Source organism: Rhincodon typus, chromosome 27 (genome assembly GCF_021869965.1).
Source record: "Rhincodon typus isolate 14 chromosome 27, sRhiTyp1.1, whole genome shotgun sequence".
Classification (NCBI taxonomy): domain Eukaryota; kingdom Metazoa; phylum Chordata; class Chondrichthyes; order Orectolobiformes; family Rhincodontidae; genus Rhincodon; species Rhincodon typus.
The window spans coordinates 6,490,159-6,508,992 of record NC_063358.1 but is presented as its reverse complement, the minus strand read 5'-3'; the positions used below and the strand labels follow the sequence as shown (position 1 = coordinate 6,508,992).

At 41.2% G+C, this 18,834-nt stretch overlaps 1 protein-coding gene across 3 annotated transcripts in view; it reads left to right on the top strand.

The window, feature by feature from the left end:
- Nucleotides 1-11,604, top strand: part of LOC109921460 — a 33,747-nt gene extending 22,143 nt beyond the window's left edge. For 2 of the 3 annotated variants that reach the window (XM_048613273.1, XM_048613272.1), the window contains 2 exons: nt 5,654-5,729; nt 11,303-11,604. In XM_048613273.1, the coding sequence (XP_048469230.1) occupies nt 5,654-5,729; nt 11,303-11,592 (366 nt within the window). In that variant the 3' untranslated portion in view covers nt 11,593-11,604. The remainder of the gene's footprint in view (nt 1-5,653; nt 5,730-11,302) is intronic. The other variant, XM_048613274.1, reaches the window with a different exon arrangement.
- The last annotated feature ends 7,230 nt before the right edge of the window (nt 11,605-18,834 follow it).

Here is an 18,834-nt window from a genome sequence, read left to right as displayed (position 1 = left end):
AGCTTTCCTGTTCCTCTGATGCTGCCTGGCATGCTGTGTTCATCCAGGTCTACATCTTGTTATCTCAGATTCTCCAGCATCGGCAGTTCCTACTATCTCTACGGATAGCATCAATTGTGATTAAACCTTGATTTCATTGTGTAAGGCAATCGATTATTTTTAATGAGGCAGTGCCGCTGCTAAAGAAGAAAGTTATTTGTTTTGAATGAAGAAGTTCAAGGCTAGAGTACAGCCTAAGGTTAGAGAGAGAGAGAGGGTCACTATCCCAGGCAATGTAAGAGTCCGAAGACTGGAATTGTGGAAGTTGTGATGATGGTTCTCGACGAGGTTCTACAATCAGAACTGATGACAGTGTCATTTGTTTATTTATTCACAGGATGAGAGCATCGCTGGCTAGGCCAGCATTTATTGTCCATCCATAATTACTCAGAGGGCAGTTAAGAGTCAATCCTATCTTGCTGTGGGTCTGGAGTCACATGTAGGCCAGACTTGGTAAAGACAACAGATTTCCTTCCCTAAAAGACACTAGTGAATCAGATGGGTTTTTATTACAATCAACAGTATTTAACGAGCTGATATCAAGGATTGTATTTAATGCTGTCCCTAAAACAGGTAATCCCAAGGTATAACCTCCATGCGCATCACTGTCCCCCCCCATCCCTGCTACCCTACCCCGTGGATCTCTCAAACCAAGACCCTGCCAACTTTGCCAACCCCCAGATACTTGCTCTGGTTTGATCTATGGCAACTCAACTCTGTGGTACCTGAGTGCAGTACTAGTAGTATTGGTACTGTTACTGGTACAACAGGGAGATGCTAGCCTCTGACTGTGTCAGCTTTCTAACGTGGCACTTCCTGCCTATGAATGCTGGAAATCCTGTCTCCAACCAAATGACTATTAAATGTCTCCAGGGTAGCTGTTCCTCCCAGGCAGACCTTTTAGGCAGGGACAGCATTGGGGGCACAGAGACCTGTTATGATTCTGCTCGAAGTCTCAAGTGGAAGAAAAATAATTGATCTTCTTGAAGGTCAGTAGATGCATATTTGGGAGTATTGCTTTTGTTTACATGCTGTATATGTATTTGAAACCAAACAGCACAAATTTCACACTCTGACAATCACACTCTGTGTCATTGTCCAACTGATGAAACTGAAGTACCCTTGATTGAATACATTTTAATTCACTTCGAGGATGAGTGAAATAGATTGTGTTGGTTTCAATAAGTGCTACTCAGAGCTCTTGGGCTGTTTTGCTGAAGTGGCATCCAATAGTTTTTGTTCCTGGGCTTTATATTATCTTCCAGCTTTTCAATCGGTAAAGTTATACCTGAATTTTCACAATGTGAATATTAATGCTTAATCTGTGATCAGTACTGTCTAAAATTTCCTGGTGTAACTTCGTGATTTTTCAGTTTACAAGCCAGTTTATATACGAAGAGAATTCTACACCATGTCTGTTGCCATCCTGCACTAATACTGCAATTTTGGTGATAGATTGAGAGAGAGTGTACAAGATGATGAGAGGCATAAATAGAGTGGATAGTCAGAGTCTTTTTCCCAGGGTGGAAATGGCTATTACGAGGGGGCATAATTTTAAGGTGATTGGAGGAAGGTATAGGGGAGATGTCAGAGGTAGGTTTTTTTTACACAGAGTGGTGGGTGTGTGGAATGCGCTGCCGGCAGTGGTAGCGGGGTCAGATACTTTAGAGACTTTTAAGCGACTCTTGGATAGGCACATGGAGGATAGTAAAATGTAGGGTATGCAGGGTAGTTTGATCTTAGAAGGATAATAGGTCGGCACAACATCGTGGGCCGAAGGGCCTGTACTGTGCTGTAGTGTTCTATGTTCTATGTGTAGTGAGCGGTGTCGAGCTGGAAGTGAGATTGAAGGGTGGATCAGTTGAGTTGTTCTGATAAACTCCAGTAGAATCCTAAAACTGTACAGAATTAAAGCTAGGGATGTAACTAACTCCTGCAATGACTGAATTGACAATTATAGACATCTTAGTGTGAAATTGAGACAGGCAGATGAAAGTGGTCTCATATATGAACGCTTGTCACTGCATCCTAGTTAAAAATACATGATCTATGCTAATCTTTATTCATCTCCATCCGTGCACCAACTAGGATACTATAATTGGCCTCTGAAACACTGTTCCAATTATTAGATTACATTAAGGTAAATTTACCTAGCATCAGCAGTAGTCTCATTCTAATTTTCATTCCTGGTGAGCAATTAATGAATTGCATTACAGGTAGAACAAGTTTAAGGTTCTAAATGACCTACTGCTGTTTTTCTGAACGCACTAATTATATTCATTCAACGTAACATTAAAAGGGCCATTTGAGTTGCTAATCTGTCTGCCTTATTATATAGTTTCTCCTCCAGTTGTTTTGGCTCTGTGGTGATGTTCCTACATCGCTGGTGTTGAGCTCATGTCCTAATCAAGTGATTTAAGAGCATAATAAAGAAAAAAATTTGCATTTATATAGCTGCTTTCACAAACTCAGCATGCCCCAAGGTACTTTAGAGCAAATTCAGTATTTTTGAGGTGTATTCACTGTTACTTCAAGTCCCACTCTAGGTACTGTCGGCCAATGAAGGTGCAATCATAATGTAGCCAAACAGGTTAATATCAACCTGCAGAACCTTCCAACCCAACACTAATGGCAGGCAGTAAGACTGAAATAGATTCTGGGTCAGCCACATATTGGAAAGAAGTTGGACCTTTACCCTACTATCCATAGCTCCCATCAGAAGTGCATGTTGCCACAGCAACTCCGATTCCTAGGTGGTGGTGGTGGGGTGGGGAGTGGCACATGGGATGGGGGACAGGAACAGATGGCTCAGTTTGCTAGATGCATGATGTGGATTAGATTTGTACACAGAACAGGATTTGATCCCTGTTCCTGCTGGGTTGGATTAGTGACCTGCCTCAATCTGCATTGGTGATCACGGTGCTGTGGGCCAGAGCTGCCTTTGGCAGAGAAGCTGAAGAAAAGGTCACCGTTGAGTGTAGAATACCCAGCAGCAACATTTCGGTGCATTGGTGAAGGGTGCTGCACAGTTGTGATGTGATGTTAACTTCTAGCCCTGCTTAAAACTCTCAGATTGATGCAAAAGATTGCATGGCACTCTTCAGAGAGGAACAGAATGTAGACACTGCAGTATACAGTCAATCCCTTCCCTAGATGAACGTCATTAAAACTGAATGTCTCATCATGGCTGTTTGTCAGACCTTGCAGTGTGCAAGTTGCTTGCTGCTTTTCCTTCCAGCAGTGAACACACAAGTATTCCATCCCATGGATTTTCAGCCAGGTCTGGGAATATCATGCCAGTGTGTTTCATATCGTTGCAGATTGCACAAGAGGACAAAACCTTAAGCTCTGAAGAGGGTGGTTAGCTTGCTTTATGTAGAAGGTGGTGAATGAGTGGAACAGATGTCAAACAGTGTGGCACAGGGCACATTGGCATTTTCTTCCCTTCGGCAATAGCTTGACCTTGCTTCCTGGAAACTGAAACTAGAATTTGTTTAATGGGGAACAATGATCTTCACCCACCTCCATGGATTTATACAACACTAAAGGGGCGTTTCATCCCACTGAGTCTGCTTTAATTTCACTTTCCAGCACTTAGCCCATACCTTCAATTTTAAGACATTTCAGATAAGTACACTTCCACATACTTTGTAAAGGTTTGTGAAGTTCTCCACCTCTGCTATCCTCCTAGGCAGTACATTCCAGATTCCAACACCCTCAGGGTGAAATTGCCTTTCCTCAAATCCCCTTTAAACCTCTGACCCTTCACCCTAAAGTTATGCCACCCTTATAATTGACCCTTCAAATAAGGGAGTAGCTGCTTTCTATCTACCCTGTACAAACCCCTCATAATTTTATACACCTCTATCAGGTCACCCGTCAGCCTTCACTGCTCTAAAGAAAACAACCCAAGCCTTACTTCTTCATTAAAATGCTCTAACAAAGGCAACATCCAGGTGAATCTCCTCTGCACCAGATTCTTTTTTCTAATATAAGGCATTGGAGCACAAATGCAGTGTGCTTCCTACTAAAATGAAGATTGTGGAACTATTGAGTGGGTTTTTAGCAGCCGGCACAGATTGCTAACTTGGCCGAACAGCAAGGGATGCTGGGTATATTGGCCAAGTAAAACTCTGCAGTCACAAAACCTATACACCAGACACAGTGTAAACACAGTAGCCAGGTGCTAATAACATTAGCCTAATGAGGTTGTTGACTTGCTCGCTGAGCTGGCTTGTTTTTGTTAAGACGTGTCGTGTCCATGCTAGGTAATAGCTCGCAGCAAAACGGCACAACAAACTCTCCTTAATATCAGTACACTCGGACACTGAAGGCCATCAGTTTAACTGGTAACTGTAGTAGCCCAAGCCAAACATAGACACACACAGGAATTTCTAGAGGTATGGTTCTCAACCCATAATGCAATCAACAAACATACAGAATTGGACCCCATACACAAACCCATACAGATCAAAACCGGAAATGACACTACTCACCATAACAGACTGGACAGTATGAATTCCAAGCAGAGTAGAACAACACTTCATTGGAGGCCTCACTGATGATGTTACTACCACGGTGACAAAACGTCTGAACAAAAACAAGCCAATTCAGCGAGCAAGTCAACAACCTCACCCACAACCCGAGCTACAGATCTTTCCTAAAACCTTAAATGTTAGCATAATGTGAAAGGCAAAGTTATCCTGGACAGACATATCCCCAACAAATTATCCAGCAAACAAAGGAGACAGAAAGACACCTGCTACACAAAGAAACAAACAGTATTAAGCCAGTCAAATAATTGCCAATGCTTCAAACTATTAAGTGAGTCTCCCTGATTGGTCAGAACTAGAGAAAGTTCCAAAAGACCATCCAAAATGTATGAAACAGGGTTCACCTGCGGACCATTCTCTCTTGGACCCTCTTGGACCTTTTCAGGAGACCAGCATGGCAAAAGACAGTGACCCGCTGACTCTTAAGGCAGAGAGCGAGGAAGAGAGAAAGCAGCTTCACTGTCCACAGAGACAAAGAAATAGAGAGCGGCTGCACAAATCTACAAGATGCTCAGGAAGTATTGTGAGCTTAAGGGGCCAAGTAGGATTAGAGATAGGACTATTTTGTAGTTAAAGCTATTATGACTTGTTTCCTAATAAAGTTGGAACTGTTTTGCATCAGTACTGGCTTGTGTTCATAGTGATTTGACCACTTTGGTTTTGTAGGATTCCTGGCCAAATTCATTCCTAACATTCTGGTTGGAGTTGTCCAACTTATTTAAGCAGGAGCTGGACAACAAATGACTAATGGAAATTATTGACTTTGTATTTTTGAGAGGGTAAGATATACTAGAGTAGATTCCACAAATTTATCACTCCCTTTACAGAGTTCTGTATGGTGGAAGCATACATGTGCATTCAGGTATTACGCTCAACATCATATTCTGTCTTGTAAAGTTGTGAGATCAAAATCGAAAACTCACTCATTGCTGGCACTAACTCTTAACGTATCCCCATTATATTGGTTTTGCAACACTAGCACAAATTTATAAACCTTCCACCCTATCATCTCTTTGGAAAATGGATGATTTGTAATAAATGCAGATATTTTTGTGTTTTAGGTCAGTGAAGTCATCAGTTTGGGAGAACAAAATGATACTTCTGTAGAAGAAGGAAATATCACAACAATGGAAGAAGGTAATTTAGACACAAACATCCACATTGACTTGGAGACTCTGGCTGCCATTGTCAGATCATGATCGCAGATCTGAGCAAATGTGAATATATTTGTCATAGATGCACTGGGTTAAGTTGTTTCACAAGTGGATATAATGAGTGCAAGCATACTCTTATCATCAGCTGATTTCCTGTACATTTGTATTGTGGCACAGTGGTAGTGTCCCTACCTCTGAGCTATGAGGCTTGTGTTCAAGTTCCATCTGCTCTAGAGGTGTGTGATAACATAGAATTTTACAGGACAAAACGAGAGCATTCAGCCCATTGTGTCTACACCTGCTCCCAAAAAGGCTACCCAATTTGTTCCATTCCCCAACCCTATCTCCGTAGCTCTCTATAGGAATATCTCAGAACAGTTTGATTACCAACAGCAACATAGATGTTTTCTAATCAGTGGTTTGGAGAGGAAAATAAAGTTGTGAATGTTCTCAGAACCCAAGCCAGAGAATGAAGTAGGAGATGGTTGAGTAAAGAATTTCACCACAAATACTATTAGACCTGAAGAGCAGGTTAGGATTTTCCTTCAAGTAAATGGAGTCATAGAGTTATACAGCAAGGAAACAGACCCTTCAGTTCAACTCATCCACTCCAACCAGATATCCTAAGCTGATCTAGTCCTATTTGCCAGCATTTGGCTCACATCCATCTAAACCCTTCCTTTTCATATACCCATCCAGATGCCTTGTAAATGTCATTATACCAGCCTCTGCTACTTCCTCTGGCAGCTCATTCCACACACACACAAACCTCTGCATGAAATAGCTGCCCCTTAGGTCCCTTTTAAATCTTTCCCTTAAACCTAGTTTTGGACTCCCCCACCCATGAAAAGACCTTGGCTGTTTACCCTATCCATGCCCCTCATGATTTTATAAACCTCTATAAAGTCACCCCTCAGTCCCTGACACTCCAGGGAAAAAAGCCCCAGCTTATTCACCCTCTCCCTGTAGCTCAAACCCTCCAATCCCGGCAACATCCTTGTAAATCTTTTCTGAACTTGTCCCTCAGAATCCTCTCCAACAACTAACCCACCACTGATGTTAAGGCTCAACAGTTTGTAGTTCCCTGGCTTTTCCTGACCAGCTTTCTTTAATAATGGCACCACGTTACCCACCTTCCAGTTGTTTGGCACCTCACTTGTGGCTATCAATGATACAAATATCTCAGCAAGGGGCCCAGCAATCACTTCCCTAGCTTCCCAGAAAGTTCTGAAATACATCTGATCAGATCCCTGGGATTTATCCACTTTTATGTGTTTTTAAGCCTTCAGCACCTCCTCTTCTGTATTATGGACATTTTCAAGACATCACAACTTATATCCCCAAGTTCCTTACCTTCCGTGTCCTTCTCCACAGTAAATACTGACACAAAATATTTATTTAGTATCTCACCCATCTCCTGTAGTTCCACACATAGACAGCCTTGTTGATCTTTAAGGAGCCCTTTCCTTTCCATAGTTCCTATTTTGCCCTTAGTGTACTTATAGAATCTCTTTGGATTCTCCTTAATCCTATTGCCAAAGCTGTTTCATGTCCCCTTTTTGCCCTCTTGATTTTCCTATTAAGTATATACCTGCTGCCCTTATACTCCACCTAGGGATTTTCTTGATCCCAGCCTCTCTATACCTGACATATGCCTCCTTCTTTTTCTTGACCACAGCCTCAATGCCTCTAATCATCCAGCATTCCCTACATCTACCGGTCTTGCCCTTCACACTGGCAGGAGCATACTGTCACTGGACTCTCATTATCTCATTTTTAAAGGCCTCCAATTCCCAACCATCCCTTTTACCTGCGAACAGCCTCTGCCAGTCAACTTTTGAAAGTTCTTGCCTAATACAGTCAAAATTGGCCTTCCTCCAATTTAGAACTTTAACTTTTAGATCATTTTCATTTTAAATATTAACTTTAAAACAAGCTTACCAGGAATGGAAAAGAAAAGTCATTTTGTTCAGTTCAAACATGGGCACGATTGCAAAATCTGTTAATTAACATAAAATTGTTTTATAAGAACTCAAATAAGACCTGAGTTTATGATCACCCACTCCCTTGCCTAGTGGTTTATTATTTTTGAAGAAAGTACAAAGCAGAAAGGTGAAATTGAATTTTGAGCCCATGGATCTGCATACTGATAGCTCCTGACTGCTTTCTACAAACCAAATACTGAAGTATTAGAAAAATGCAGAAAAATATATTCAGGAATACATAGGAACAAGCAGCAGGAGTAGGCCATTCAGCCTCTTGAACCTGCTCCACCACTTAATAAGACCATGACTGATGTGATTGTAACCTCAAAACCCACACTGCCATCTGTTAACCACCTACTTTGCCTATAAGACACCATGTATGTCTGGCTTAGAAATACTCAAGGACTCTGCTTCCACTGTCTTTTTGGGAGAAGAGTTTCTGAAGACTTATATCCCTCGGTGACATAAAAAGAATTCACCTCAACTCTGTATAAATGGACAATCCCTTATTCTTAAACAGTGACTTCTAATTCTAGATTTTTCCACAAGAGGAAACATCCTCTCCACCTTCCCCTCTCTCAAGACCTCAAATGATCTTATAGGCTTCAGTCAAGTCTCCTCTTACATCAGTGAGTACAAGCCCAGCCTATCCAACCTTTCCTCATGAAACAACCCTCCCAGTCCAGGTGTAAGTGTGATATACCTTGTCTGAACCATTTCCTTTTATTCAAGAAAGCATTAAAAATCCTGCAACTGAGCAGTCAATTAGAAAACTGTTCCATTGTTTTAAAAACAAAGGCTGATTCCAGATTGAATGTACTAAAATAATGAACACCCCACATTCAGCATTCTGATTGAAATTTATACTCAAGAAGATTATTGTGGCTTCTACCTCACCACAGTGTTGCTGTCAAACAGGTTTAACAGGAAATGGACTACAAAAACCAATTGTTTGGTCCAGTTACTCAATACTGCCATTTCATTATTTGTTGCCATCATACTCCCTCTATCCTTCTGTTATCTTCTTCCTCACGAAGCCTCCATTCCCAGGAATCCATCTTTTCCTCTTCAACCACTCCATGTAACTGAGAGATTCCCATTCTTGGATCTCCTCTTGCTATTCTTTTTCCCAGAGATAAGAGCCCCAGTATGTTCAATATCACCTGACTGTACATTCTTTCTTAAAGAAATTGAACAGCACTGTATACAGTACTCCAGAGGTATCTCACTAATACTCTGAATTTTAAGCATTACCTCCCTACTGATGTAAAGATGCTGCTAGAATTGAAATGATGCTATGGTCAAGAAACATTCAAAACATTTTGTATAGAAAGCTCAACACGGAGAAGTTCATTTTCTTTGTACATTCAATCTGGATTCAGCCTTTGTTTTCAATGTGGTAGAACATTTTGCTTTTCAACGCATAACTGTGCAGTCACACAGCACATGAAATGTTTGCTTGAACTAAAGCAGCAAAGGACGGTCTCCCAATTAACCAGCCCCCTCAATCAACACCATTTATTGATTGATTGATTTATTGTCCATGTACTGAAATGCAGTGAAAAGCTTTGTTTGCGAGCATGCAGGCAGATCATAGTAAGCAAGAATGTACAGATCAAAAAGACTTAGACAGAGGCATACAGGTTACATTGCACAGGGCGTGTGCTAGGTGAGATCAACATTAGCAAGATCAGTGTTATTTGAGGCTTGGGAGTCCATTCGTTAGTCTGATAATGGCCAGAAAGAAACCGTTCCTGAACCTGCTCCTGTGTGTGTTCAGGCTTCTGTATCTTCTGCCTGACAGAAGAGGTTGCAGGAGGTCATTACCAGAGTGCGATGGGTCTTTGATGTTGGCTGCCTTTCTGCGGCAGCGAGCTGTGTAACTGGAGTACATGGATGGAAGGTTGGCTTCCTTGATGGTCTGGGCTGTGTCTTCTGTAGTTTCTTATGGTCCTGGGCAGAGCAGTTGCCATACCAGGCCGTTATGCACCCGGACAGTTATGCTTTCTATGATGCATCTGTAGAAGTTGGTGAGGGACCTTATGGACCTGCCAAATTTCCTGAGCCACCTGAGGAAGAAGAGGCGTTGTGCATTCTTGACTGCCGCATCTATGTGGGAAGTCCAGGACAGAATGTCAGTTGTCGTCACTCTGAGAAACTTGATGCTGTTCACCCTCGCAACCTCAGTTCCGTTAATGTATGCAGGACATGTTCTCCTCCTGTCTTTCTGAAGTCAATGATCAGTTCTTTAGCTTTGCCGAAGTTGAGAGACAGATTGTTTTCTTCACACCACGTCACCAAGCCCTCTATCTCCCTATTGTTAGATATCCATCCCACTACGGTGGTGTCGTCAGCAAACTTGTAGATGGCGTTTGTTTGGAATTTGGCAATGCAGTCATAGATATACAGGGAGTACAGTAGCGGGCTGAGGACTCATCCCTGGGACCTCCAGTGTTGAGTGTTATTGTCGAGGGGGTGCAGTTACCTATCCTCACTGAATGCGATATGTGCATCAGAAAGCTGAAGATCCAGTTGCAGAGGCTAGAGAAGAGACCAAGGTCATGCAGTTTTGACATCAAACTGGAGGGGATAATGGTGTTGAAGGTGGAGCTTTAGTCAATAAGTGGGAGTCTGACGTAGGTGTCCTTGTTGTCCAGATGTTCCAGGGATGAGTGCAGGACTAGGGTTATGACATCCTCTGTGGATCTGTTACGTCGGTAGGCAAATTGCAGGGGATCGAGGCATGCTGGGAGACTGGAGTTGATGTGGGCCATGGCCAGCCTTTCAAAGCACTTCATGATTATTGAGGTCAGAGCCACTGGGTGGTAGTCATTAAGGCACATTGCATGTGCTTTCTTTGGCATGAAAAGAGTAGGCATTAATATCATTGCTTTCTGTAGAATTTTGTTATAAGCAAAATATTTGCTTTGTTTGCTTGTCCATCTTACAATAGGCGGTCAGCAATTCTTCCAACGTTTGGTAATTCTTTGTACCTAAAGTCATTCAAACTAAGCCCTCCCCTAAATATAGAGAGCTACATCACCTGCATACAACAAACTTGGATTTGCAGATTTATTACGCAAAATACTTCACATTCTGTTGTTGTAGGTTGACATCATCAGCATTGATTCAATTCCCACACTGGCTGAGGTTACCATGAAGAACAAAACCAGAAATTGCTGGAAAAGCTCAGCAGATCTGGCAGCATCTGTGGAGAGAAATCAAAGTTAACATTTTGGGCCCAGTGACCCTTCCTCAGAACCGGACCCAAAACATTAACTCTGATTTCTCTCCACAGACGCTGCTAGACCTGCTATGCTTTTCCGGCAATTTCTGGTTTTCTTTCTGATTTACAGCATCCTCAGTTCTTTCAGTTACCATGAAGAATTTTCCTTCTGAACCTGTCCCCATGCCCGGAGTGTGGTGATTCTCAGGTTAAACATACACCAGTCATCTCTCTCTAATGAGAGAGCAGCCTATGTTCTGGTAACACTATGATGATGTTACCTTTTTATTATTGGAGGGTTTGTTTGAAAATATTACCTACTTTTTGTTTTGTTTTGTTTTACAGAGATTCACAAAGAACAACCAGCACAGGAGTCAGTACAATACCACCTACAAAACCATCTAGAGCACGATGTCTTTCTACTCCTGGGAGTTCACTTGGTGCTTGTCATCAGTGTTCTAGCAATGGGTTGTAGGTGCTTATGTGCCCATAAGCATCATGTAAATGACACTGTTGATACGGAAGAGCTAGTAGTGACTGTAGGTTTAATTAGCTGTATAGTTGTTGCACTCTTTGCACTGCTAGGAGCTACCATAATTTTATTCATCCGTATATTGCTAGCAAAATTCCCATAGCTGTACTTCACCTTTCCCAAGCAATAAATCATTTAGTTGACACAACGAATCTTAAAATTCTTTTCTTTAGTGTGGATTGCCAACTGTGTAGAAATTTGACACTTGGCACAAAATATTTTTAAATGTGTTTATGCAGGCTGTTCAAAAATCTTGGCAAGTTTTTTGTGTGCACACTTACTCGATCTATCCAAACCAGAGACCTGCTGGGTATATGTGTATGTGGAGGTTAAAGCTGTGAGATGAAGACCCACTGTGGAGAGTTTAGCACAGCATCCAGTCTGTCACTGCAGTGCAAGGAAGGGCTGTATTGATGGAGGTGCCATTTGTTTTGGATGTGATGTTAATCTGAGGCAAGGTTTTTTTTGTGGGAAGGCAATAGCCAAGTGGTATTATTGCTAGACTATTGATCTAGAGACCCAGATAATGTTCTGGGGACCTGCGTTTCCAAACTGTGAAGTTTGAATTCAGTACAAATCTGGAATTAAGACTCTAATGATGACTTTGAAACTAATCTCAATTTCATAAAAACTCAGCTGGTTCACTAATGTCCTTTAGGGAAGGAAACTGCCATCATTACCTGTCTGGCCTACATGTGACCCCAGACCCACAATATGGTTGACTCTTAGCTGCCCTCTGGGCAATTAGGGATGGGCAATAAATGCTGGTTTAACCAGTGATGCCCTCATCCCGTTAATGAATTTTTGAAAGTCAATGTGAAAGATCCCGATCTGAAAGAAGAGTAAATTAGTTCATTTTGGTATCCTGGCCACTACTTATCCCTCGATCTGTATCGCTATAATCAGATTATCTCACCATTGTGTTACAGACCAGACTAGATCCCCTCCAAATATTTTAAGAAGGTAGCCTTGACCCTAACTTTTTCTTATTTTAAAGGTAGCTGTGAAGTGCTGTGTTCCAGATGCAATGCTACTGGTAAAAGTACTCGACATTAAGCAAAACACAATTTAATTAAACACTATAGTTAAAATACAAACAAAAGAAAGAGAAATTTAGAATAACTTAACTATTGGAAAACTTAACCAAGTAATAGATTCAGTACTATTACTAATTAACTGTTCCAGTGTAGTAACATCCCATAAACACACCCCTTGGCAAAGAGGCAAATTCAGACAGAGATTCTCTCATGCAGTTCTCCAATCTAGGAGGAAAAAACATCAAGAGAAGATTCAGAAAGAGTAGCAGTGAGGAGACATTCACTGAAGCTTCCAAATCTTTTGAGACCCCAAAGGCTTCTGCCTAAAATTAAACCTAAAAACTAAAAAAAAAAAGTAGAAATCTGGATGTGAGAGATCTGGCCACACCCAGGCTGCTTCCATTGTTCCAACTTTTAAAAAACTCCGAGGACTCTCAAATTGTTTACTTTCTTAGATTCAGCTGGGTACCTCAATCTCAGGTACCTGGGTACCTCAGAACCTCTCTTCAAATAAAAACTATGACAAAATAACTTCTTAAAGTGATAGCATCATTATAATTGTCACATTGTCATTTCTTGGAGCTTCCAGTGCGTGGATTAGTAATGCAGAGCCCCAGGCTAATGTTCTGTGGGGTTCAGTTTCAATCCCAACATGGCAGATGATGAAGTTTGGATTTAATAAAAGTCTAGAATCAAAAAGCTAGCCTAAAGACAATCTCTGTCGATTGTCATTAAAAACCTATCTGGTTCACCAAAGTCCTTTCAGGAAGAAAATCTGTTGTCCTTCCATGGTCTTCTTTGTGGAACTATCATACATTTGAACTTAATCATTCAGCTTCAAGGAACCTGTTCAGGGTTTTATTCCAACACATCTGACTTGGGACGATCAATAACTCCCTACTTAAAGGAAGTCTAGTTTTAATATTCTCACCTTTTAAGAAGCACTGTTCTATGTAACCATCTCTGCCCAAAGGCTTCACAGAACCACAGCCAAAACAAATAAAACTGAAAGAAGTAGCTTCCTCTAAGCCACAGGTATTTCCCCTAAAATTTTTTAAAAAACCCTCAGTCTAAAAGATTCTAGCAAACCTTAAAGCATGATGATCCAAGTCGCTAAACCCTATCCAAAATGGCGGTGGTGGAGTAGTCAGTGTTCGATCTCCTCAGCCTGGGGCTCATCCATCCGTCTGCTTTTTCTTTCTATTCCTCCATCTTTTTCTAAGATTTTAAAGTTTTTTTTTAATAAGTAGAAACCTTACCTTGGAGTGGCAGAGGGCAGCAGCAGAGTGGAGCAGTTGAGGGCCGGAGTGGAGCAGGTTGGATGCCCAGAGTGGACCGGAGTTGCTGGGGGCCGGAGCGGAGCGAGCTGGAGGCATGGAGTGGAGCTGAGACAGTAATTGGACTGGGGTCCAATGTGGGCAGTCAGCAGCTTGAGGCCAGTCAGACCATGTGTGGAAGCCCCCTGCGCTGATCTACTGCAATGTAATGTTTATCTGTAATCTGTTTATCTGACTGTAATGTTTAGCCTTTTAACTTATTTCTTATTTTTTAACTTATACCATGAGCCACTGTAAGGTAATGTAGCTTTTTCTTCTTTATTTCTCTATATCTAAGATTTGTACCTCAGTACTTTGTCCTTAAGATGGAGCCGTGAGTGGTGACAATGTAGCTTTTCACTGTACTTCTGTACTTGAGTGCACGTGACAATAAACCTAACTCTAAAATTACAAAACATTATAAGATAAACAAAAAACAATTAATGCTGTCAAAGGAAGTCTCACATATTGTTGTAAAAGAAGCCACTATGGCTATAGAAATACTTATAAATTAATTATTAACTTCAGCTACACAAATCTCAAACGTAAAACAAATGATATTAAATATATATAAATCAGACAGTTTATATCACAAGTTAGTGAGCTCACTGGTATATGAAAAATATTGGAACAGAAGGGCTATTTGGAATTGTGAACAGTAAGAAGGAAAGAGATTTAAAAAACACAGGTTACATCTCTTGTTCTTGTGGAGGATGGGGGAGGAGTATTATGTGGGGCTGGGGGCATGGAAGAGTTGAGCTCACTAGGGTAAGGCATGGGACACATGATGTTGGAAATGGACAATGACAGAATGAAGTGTTCTTCTGTGCCTGAGTCAGAGGAGAAAATGGAGAAATTTGCAGTTTGCCTCTATCTTATACACTGGAGTTATCTGAGGAGAGGTTGAAAGAATTGAAGTGTAAGTACCAGAAAGGCTCAGTTGGGCTGAATGGACTGGTTTCAGTGCTGGAAATACATTTAATACTATACCTGCTCTGAAAGTGTCAGAATGCAATACTAGATGAATGAATCAGGAAAATTTCCCAGCACTGCCACCCTTTAGCTTAGTGTAGGGAAAATAAAGAAACAAATATTCTGCTTTAACCAGAATTTCTGTGGGTCATCACTTATGCTCAATCGTTCCCCTTGCTCTCCCAGAACCATGATAGGATTTCCCTTATCCTCAAATTCAAAGAATCATGTTGTGCTTTCCCAGCAAAACCTTGCACTCCATTTCCATTCAATATTCTGAAGAGGCTGTTACTTCTGCAATACTCAAATCAACTTGTCCATCTCACCCAATCCCCATCACACACAAACACAAGAACTGCAATTCCTGCCATTTATTTCTCTGATTCTCACCATCTATGATTCCAAATATTTCTTCCATTCCCAGTTTTTTGTTCAGACAGCACCTGTTGGTAATGATTCTGCCACTCTCTAGATCCATTGCTTTCCCCATATGCCCCATTATTAACTGCTTTTTGCCCAAGCCAACCTCCCTTTTCTTCTTGGAAATATCCTGCTTCCACCTCTGTTTCTCTCCTCCTTCCTTTCCCTGCCACAGCCCTGAAGTTACCTCAGAGCTGACTAGCAGTTGCATGTTAACTCTGGAACAAAAACAGAGATTGCTGGAAAAGCTCAGCAGATCAAGCAACATCTGTGTAGAAAACTCAGAGTCAATGTTTTGGGTCTGGTGACCCTTCCTTAGAACTCTGTTTCTCTCTCCACAGATGCAGCCAGAGCTGCTGAGTAGTTCTATTACTTTTTGCTTTTATTTCAGACTTCCAAGATCTGCAGCATTCTCCTTTAGATCCTATCTGAGTCATTTTCAACATATGACTTTCACTATCAAAATTCTGTCTAAAGTACGCTGAGACAGCTTGATACCTGGACTTCAAATAGTATTAAGAGGTGGAGGCAGGATAGACTGAAATCAAACAAAGGATCCACAAGGGTAGCACCTTGGTAATGTTTTGTCATTATTTTCCTGTTGAGTTGCTGGTCGAATTGAGACAGACCGATAACCAGAGCTTATCCCTGAACATCAGTGGTTCGGGTGGAATGAGAAGGAAGGGTTAATGACCATGAAATAGGTAGAAATTTTTAATCAGAGCTGATGGAGCAAGGAGCCATTAGGAAAGTGGAGCAGGAGTTAAGTGATCAAGGTGTCCAGAGAGAGAATGAGGCTGCAAGTGGCAGAAGTGTGACTTAGCTGATGGGGTTAGATTGCCACACATTCAAGCTTACTAATGACTCAGTAATAGGTGACACAAGCACTGATGATGGAACCATAAGATTACAAAGACATATTCATTGATTAAGGGAATGGACAGAACTAGAAAATGGTTTTACAATTTCAGCAAATGTAAGGTCATCCACTTTGGACTTAAGAAGGTTAAACAGTCTACTGTCTAAATGGTGGAAAACCTGATACGGTGGAGGTCCAATGTGACTTGGGGATCAATGTAGGTAGATAATTAAAACATGAAAGAGGTGAATGAATGCTCAGTTCAGAGTTCAGAAGTTATGCAACAGCTTTACAAAGTCCTGCTTGCATCATGCCTCGAATACTATGACCAGTCCTGGGTACCAGTCTTCCAAAAGGAAATCCTGGCCTTGTGGGTAAGGTTAATGAGGGGGGGAGGGTGGGGGGGGAGCAGGAATACATGCAGATTAGGTCTACTGCAAAATAGATCACAAGGTGAATTACACAATCTATGATTGTAACTTGTGAAAATTAAGGGGTAAGTAATCTAAGTTTGCATGAAACTGATAGGATAGGGAGAGATTTCTGCTTATTGAGGAGCCTAGGATTATTAGAGATATATAGTCTTAAAATAGAGCCAGTTGTTCAAGAATTAGATTAGGAAACATTAAATTCAAAATGTACTGGAGGTTTAGGGATTCTGTTCCATTTAATTATTGTTAAGTCAATTTTAATTGAGATTGCTATACTTTTGTTAATGAAAGGATTGTGGGAAATCGCTATGATGTGGAGTTAGGACAGGTATGATTCCTAGAGTAGTGAAACAGGCTTGAGGGCTTTGAAAAGCTACAAAAATATAAAAAAATCAAAAAAAGACAAAGAACTGGACTGATGGAAATCTGAAACAAAAACAGAAATTGCTGGAGAAACTCAATAGGTCTGGCAGCATCTGTGGAAAGAAAACAGTTAACATTTCGAGTTCAGTGACCCTTCTTCAGAACTGATAACATCTAGGACAAAAGTCATATTGGGTGGGAAAAGGAGTGAGTGGATAATTGGAGATAGAGCACCAGAGAGGGAGAGGGAGAAATAAAGATAGGCAGATAAAGGGATCGTTGATAGTTTTTGTATGATAACATTCTTGTATTAAAAATGAATGTACTTTTGAATGCACTGTATTACACCAATAAAGGAGCTCCACTATTTCTCAAGCCATCATAAATGTCTAAATAGCCCATTAAATTACCACGATGATCAATTTACCTGACCATCTGTGGTTTAGGACAAATGCTTGATTAGCACCACAGCCACAAGCGATGCTCACTAGAGCAGTGTGCAATATTTATAAGATGAACTACAGAAATTCACCAAAGATCCTTAGACAGCACCTTCCAAACGCACAACCACTTCCATCTACAAGGACAAGGGCAGCAGATACATAGGAACATCACCACCTGCAAGTTCTCCTCCAAGCCATTCACCATCCTGACTTGGAAATACATCGCAGTTCTTTTGCTGTCGCTGGGTCAAAATCCTGGAATTCCCTCCCTAAGGGCATTGTGGGTCTACCTGCAGCATGTGGACTGCAGCGGTTCAAGAAGGCAGCTCACCACCACCTTCTCAAGGGCAACTAGGGATGGGCAAGAAATGCTGGCCAGCTAGCAATGCCCATGTCCCAAGAGCAAATAAAACAAGAACATAATTCGCACCAGGTTTCATTGTTAAAAGGAAAATACATCTTTTTTGTAAACAAGCTTATTCTTTAAAAATGGCAAAGAAAAGGATGCTAATTTACTATTATGTGATTGAACCCTGACTCAGCGGGGTTTTATTCTTATATATTCACGAATAAAAATAAACAATGTGATACAAATATTAACGGTGGAGAAATATGGGTACAGAAAACAATTCCAGACCAGAGGATGGAGAGCTATTTCTCACAATTCAGTTGACTTTAGTAATGAGGACCTGATATTATCTGCTGACTGGTAGTGGACCCTTGACTCAGTAATTGATGAGGTGGACCTAGGTCTTCTCTTGTTTAATTTTTTTTCTTTAGGGTGTCTACGTTTATTTTCTCATTTCACTCACAGAGACCTTGTTTACTGGGTTCTCGATATCTCTGGCTGCGCTGCAGTTACAGATCTTTGGCTGGACCCATCTGAAAGCTGTCACAAGGTAGTCTTTCCTTAATTCAAAGACTGCTGGTACCACTGTATCTCACTGTTCCAAAATAAACATAGTCTTGTATAGCAAAGGCTCTATATGCCACACAATACTCCTTGGTCTTCCAGCTGCAGAGCACTTTTTAGTCATATAGCAGTATCTAACTCCCATTTTCCAAAGTTTAGTGTCCAAAAAGATATGTGGTCCTTTACAGCTGCAACAGTTCAGAATTTAAGCAGGAAATGACCTGGACTTCTAGTTGATTTAGTGGTAAGCATTGAGATGTTCAGCTCCATTAAGCATTGTGGCCCAAAGAAGTCACTATGTGTGGAACGTGTGTGCGAACTTCAGCAGAGAGCGAAGATTATCTGTCCAGGCCCCTCCATGAGTTCCTGCAACATTGACCATGCCATCACAAACTCCAATTAGGTCTTCTGAACTTGCCCATTCTGCTGACAATATTTAATCACAGGAGTAAAGTAGTAAGTAATGTTCATTGGTACTGGATTAGAAAAACTGTCTTCTATAAAATGTATTTAAAAGTAAAGCTGCTGAACACCCCAAAACACATATCCCCCAACCCCTGCATCCATACCACAATGACTGACCTCCCCAAC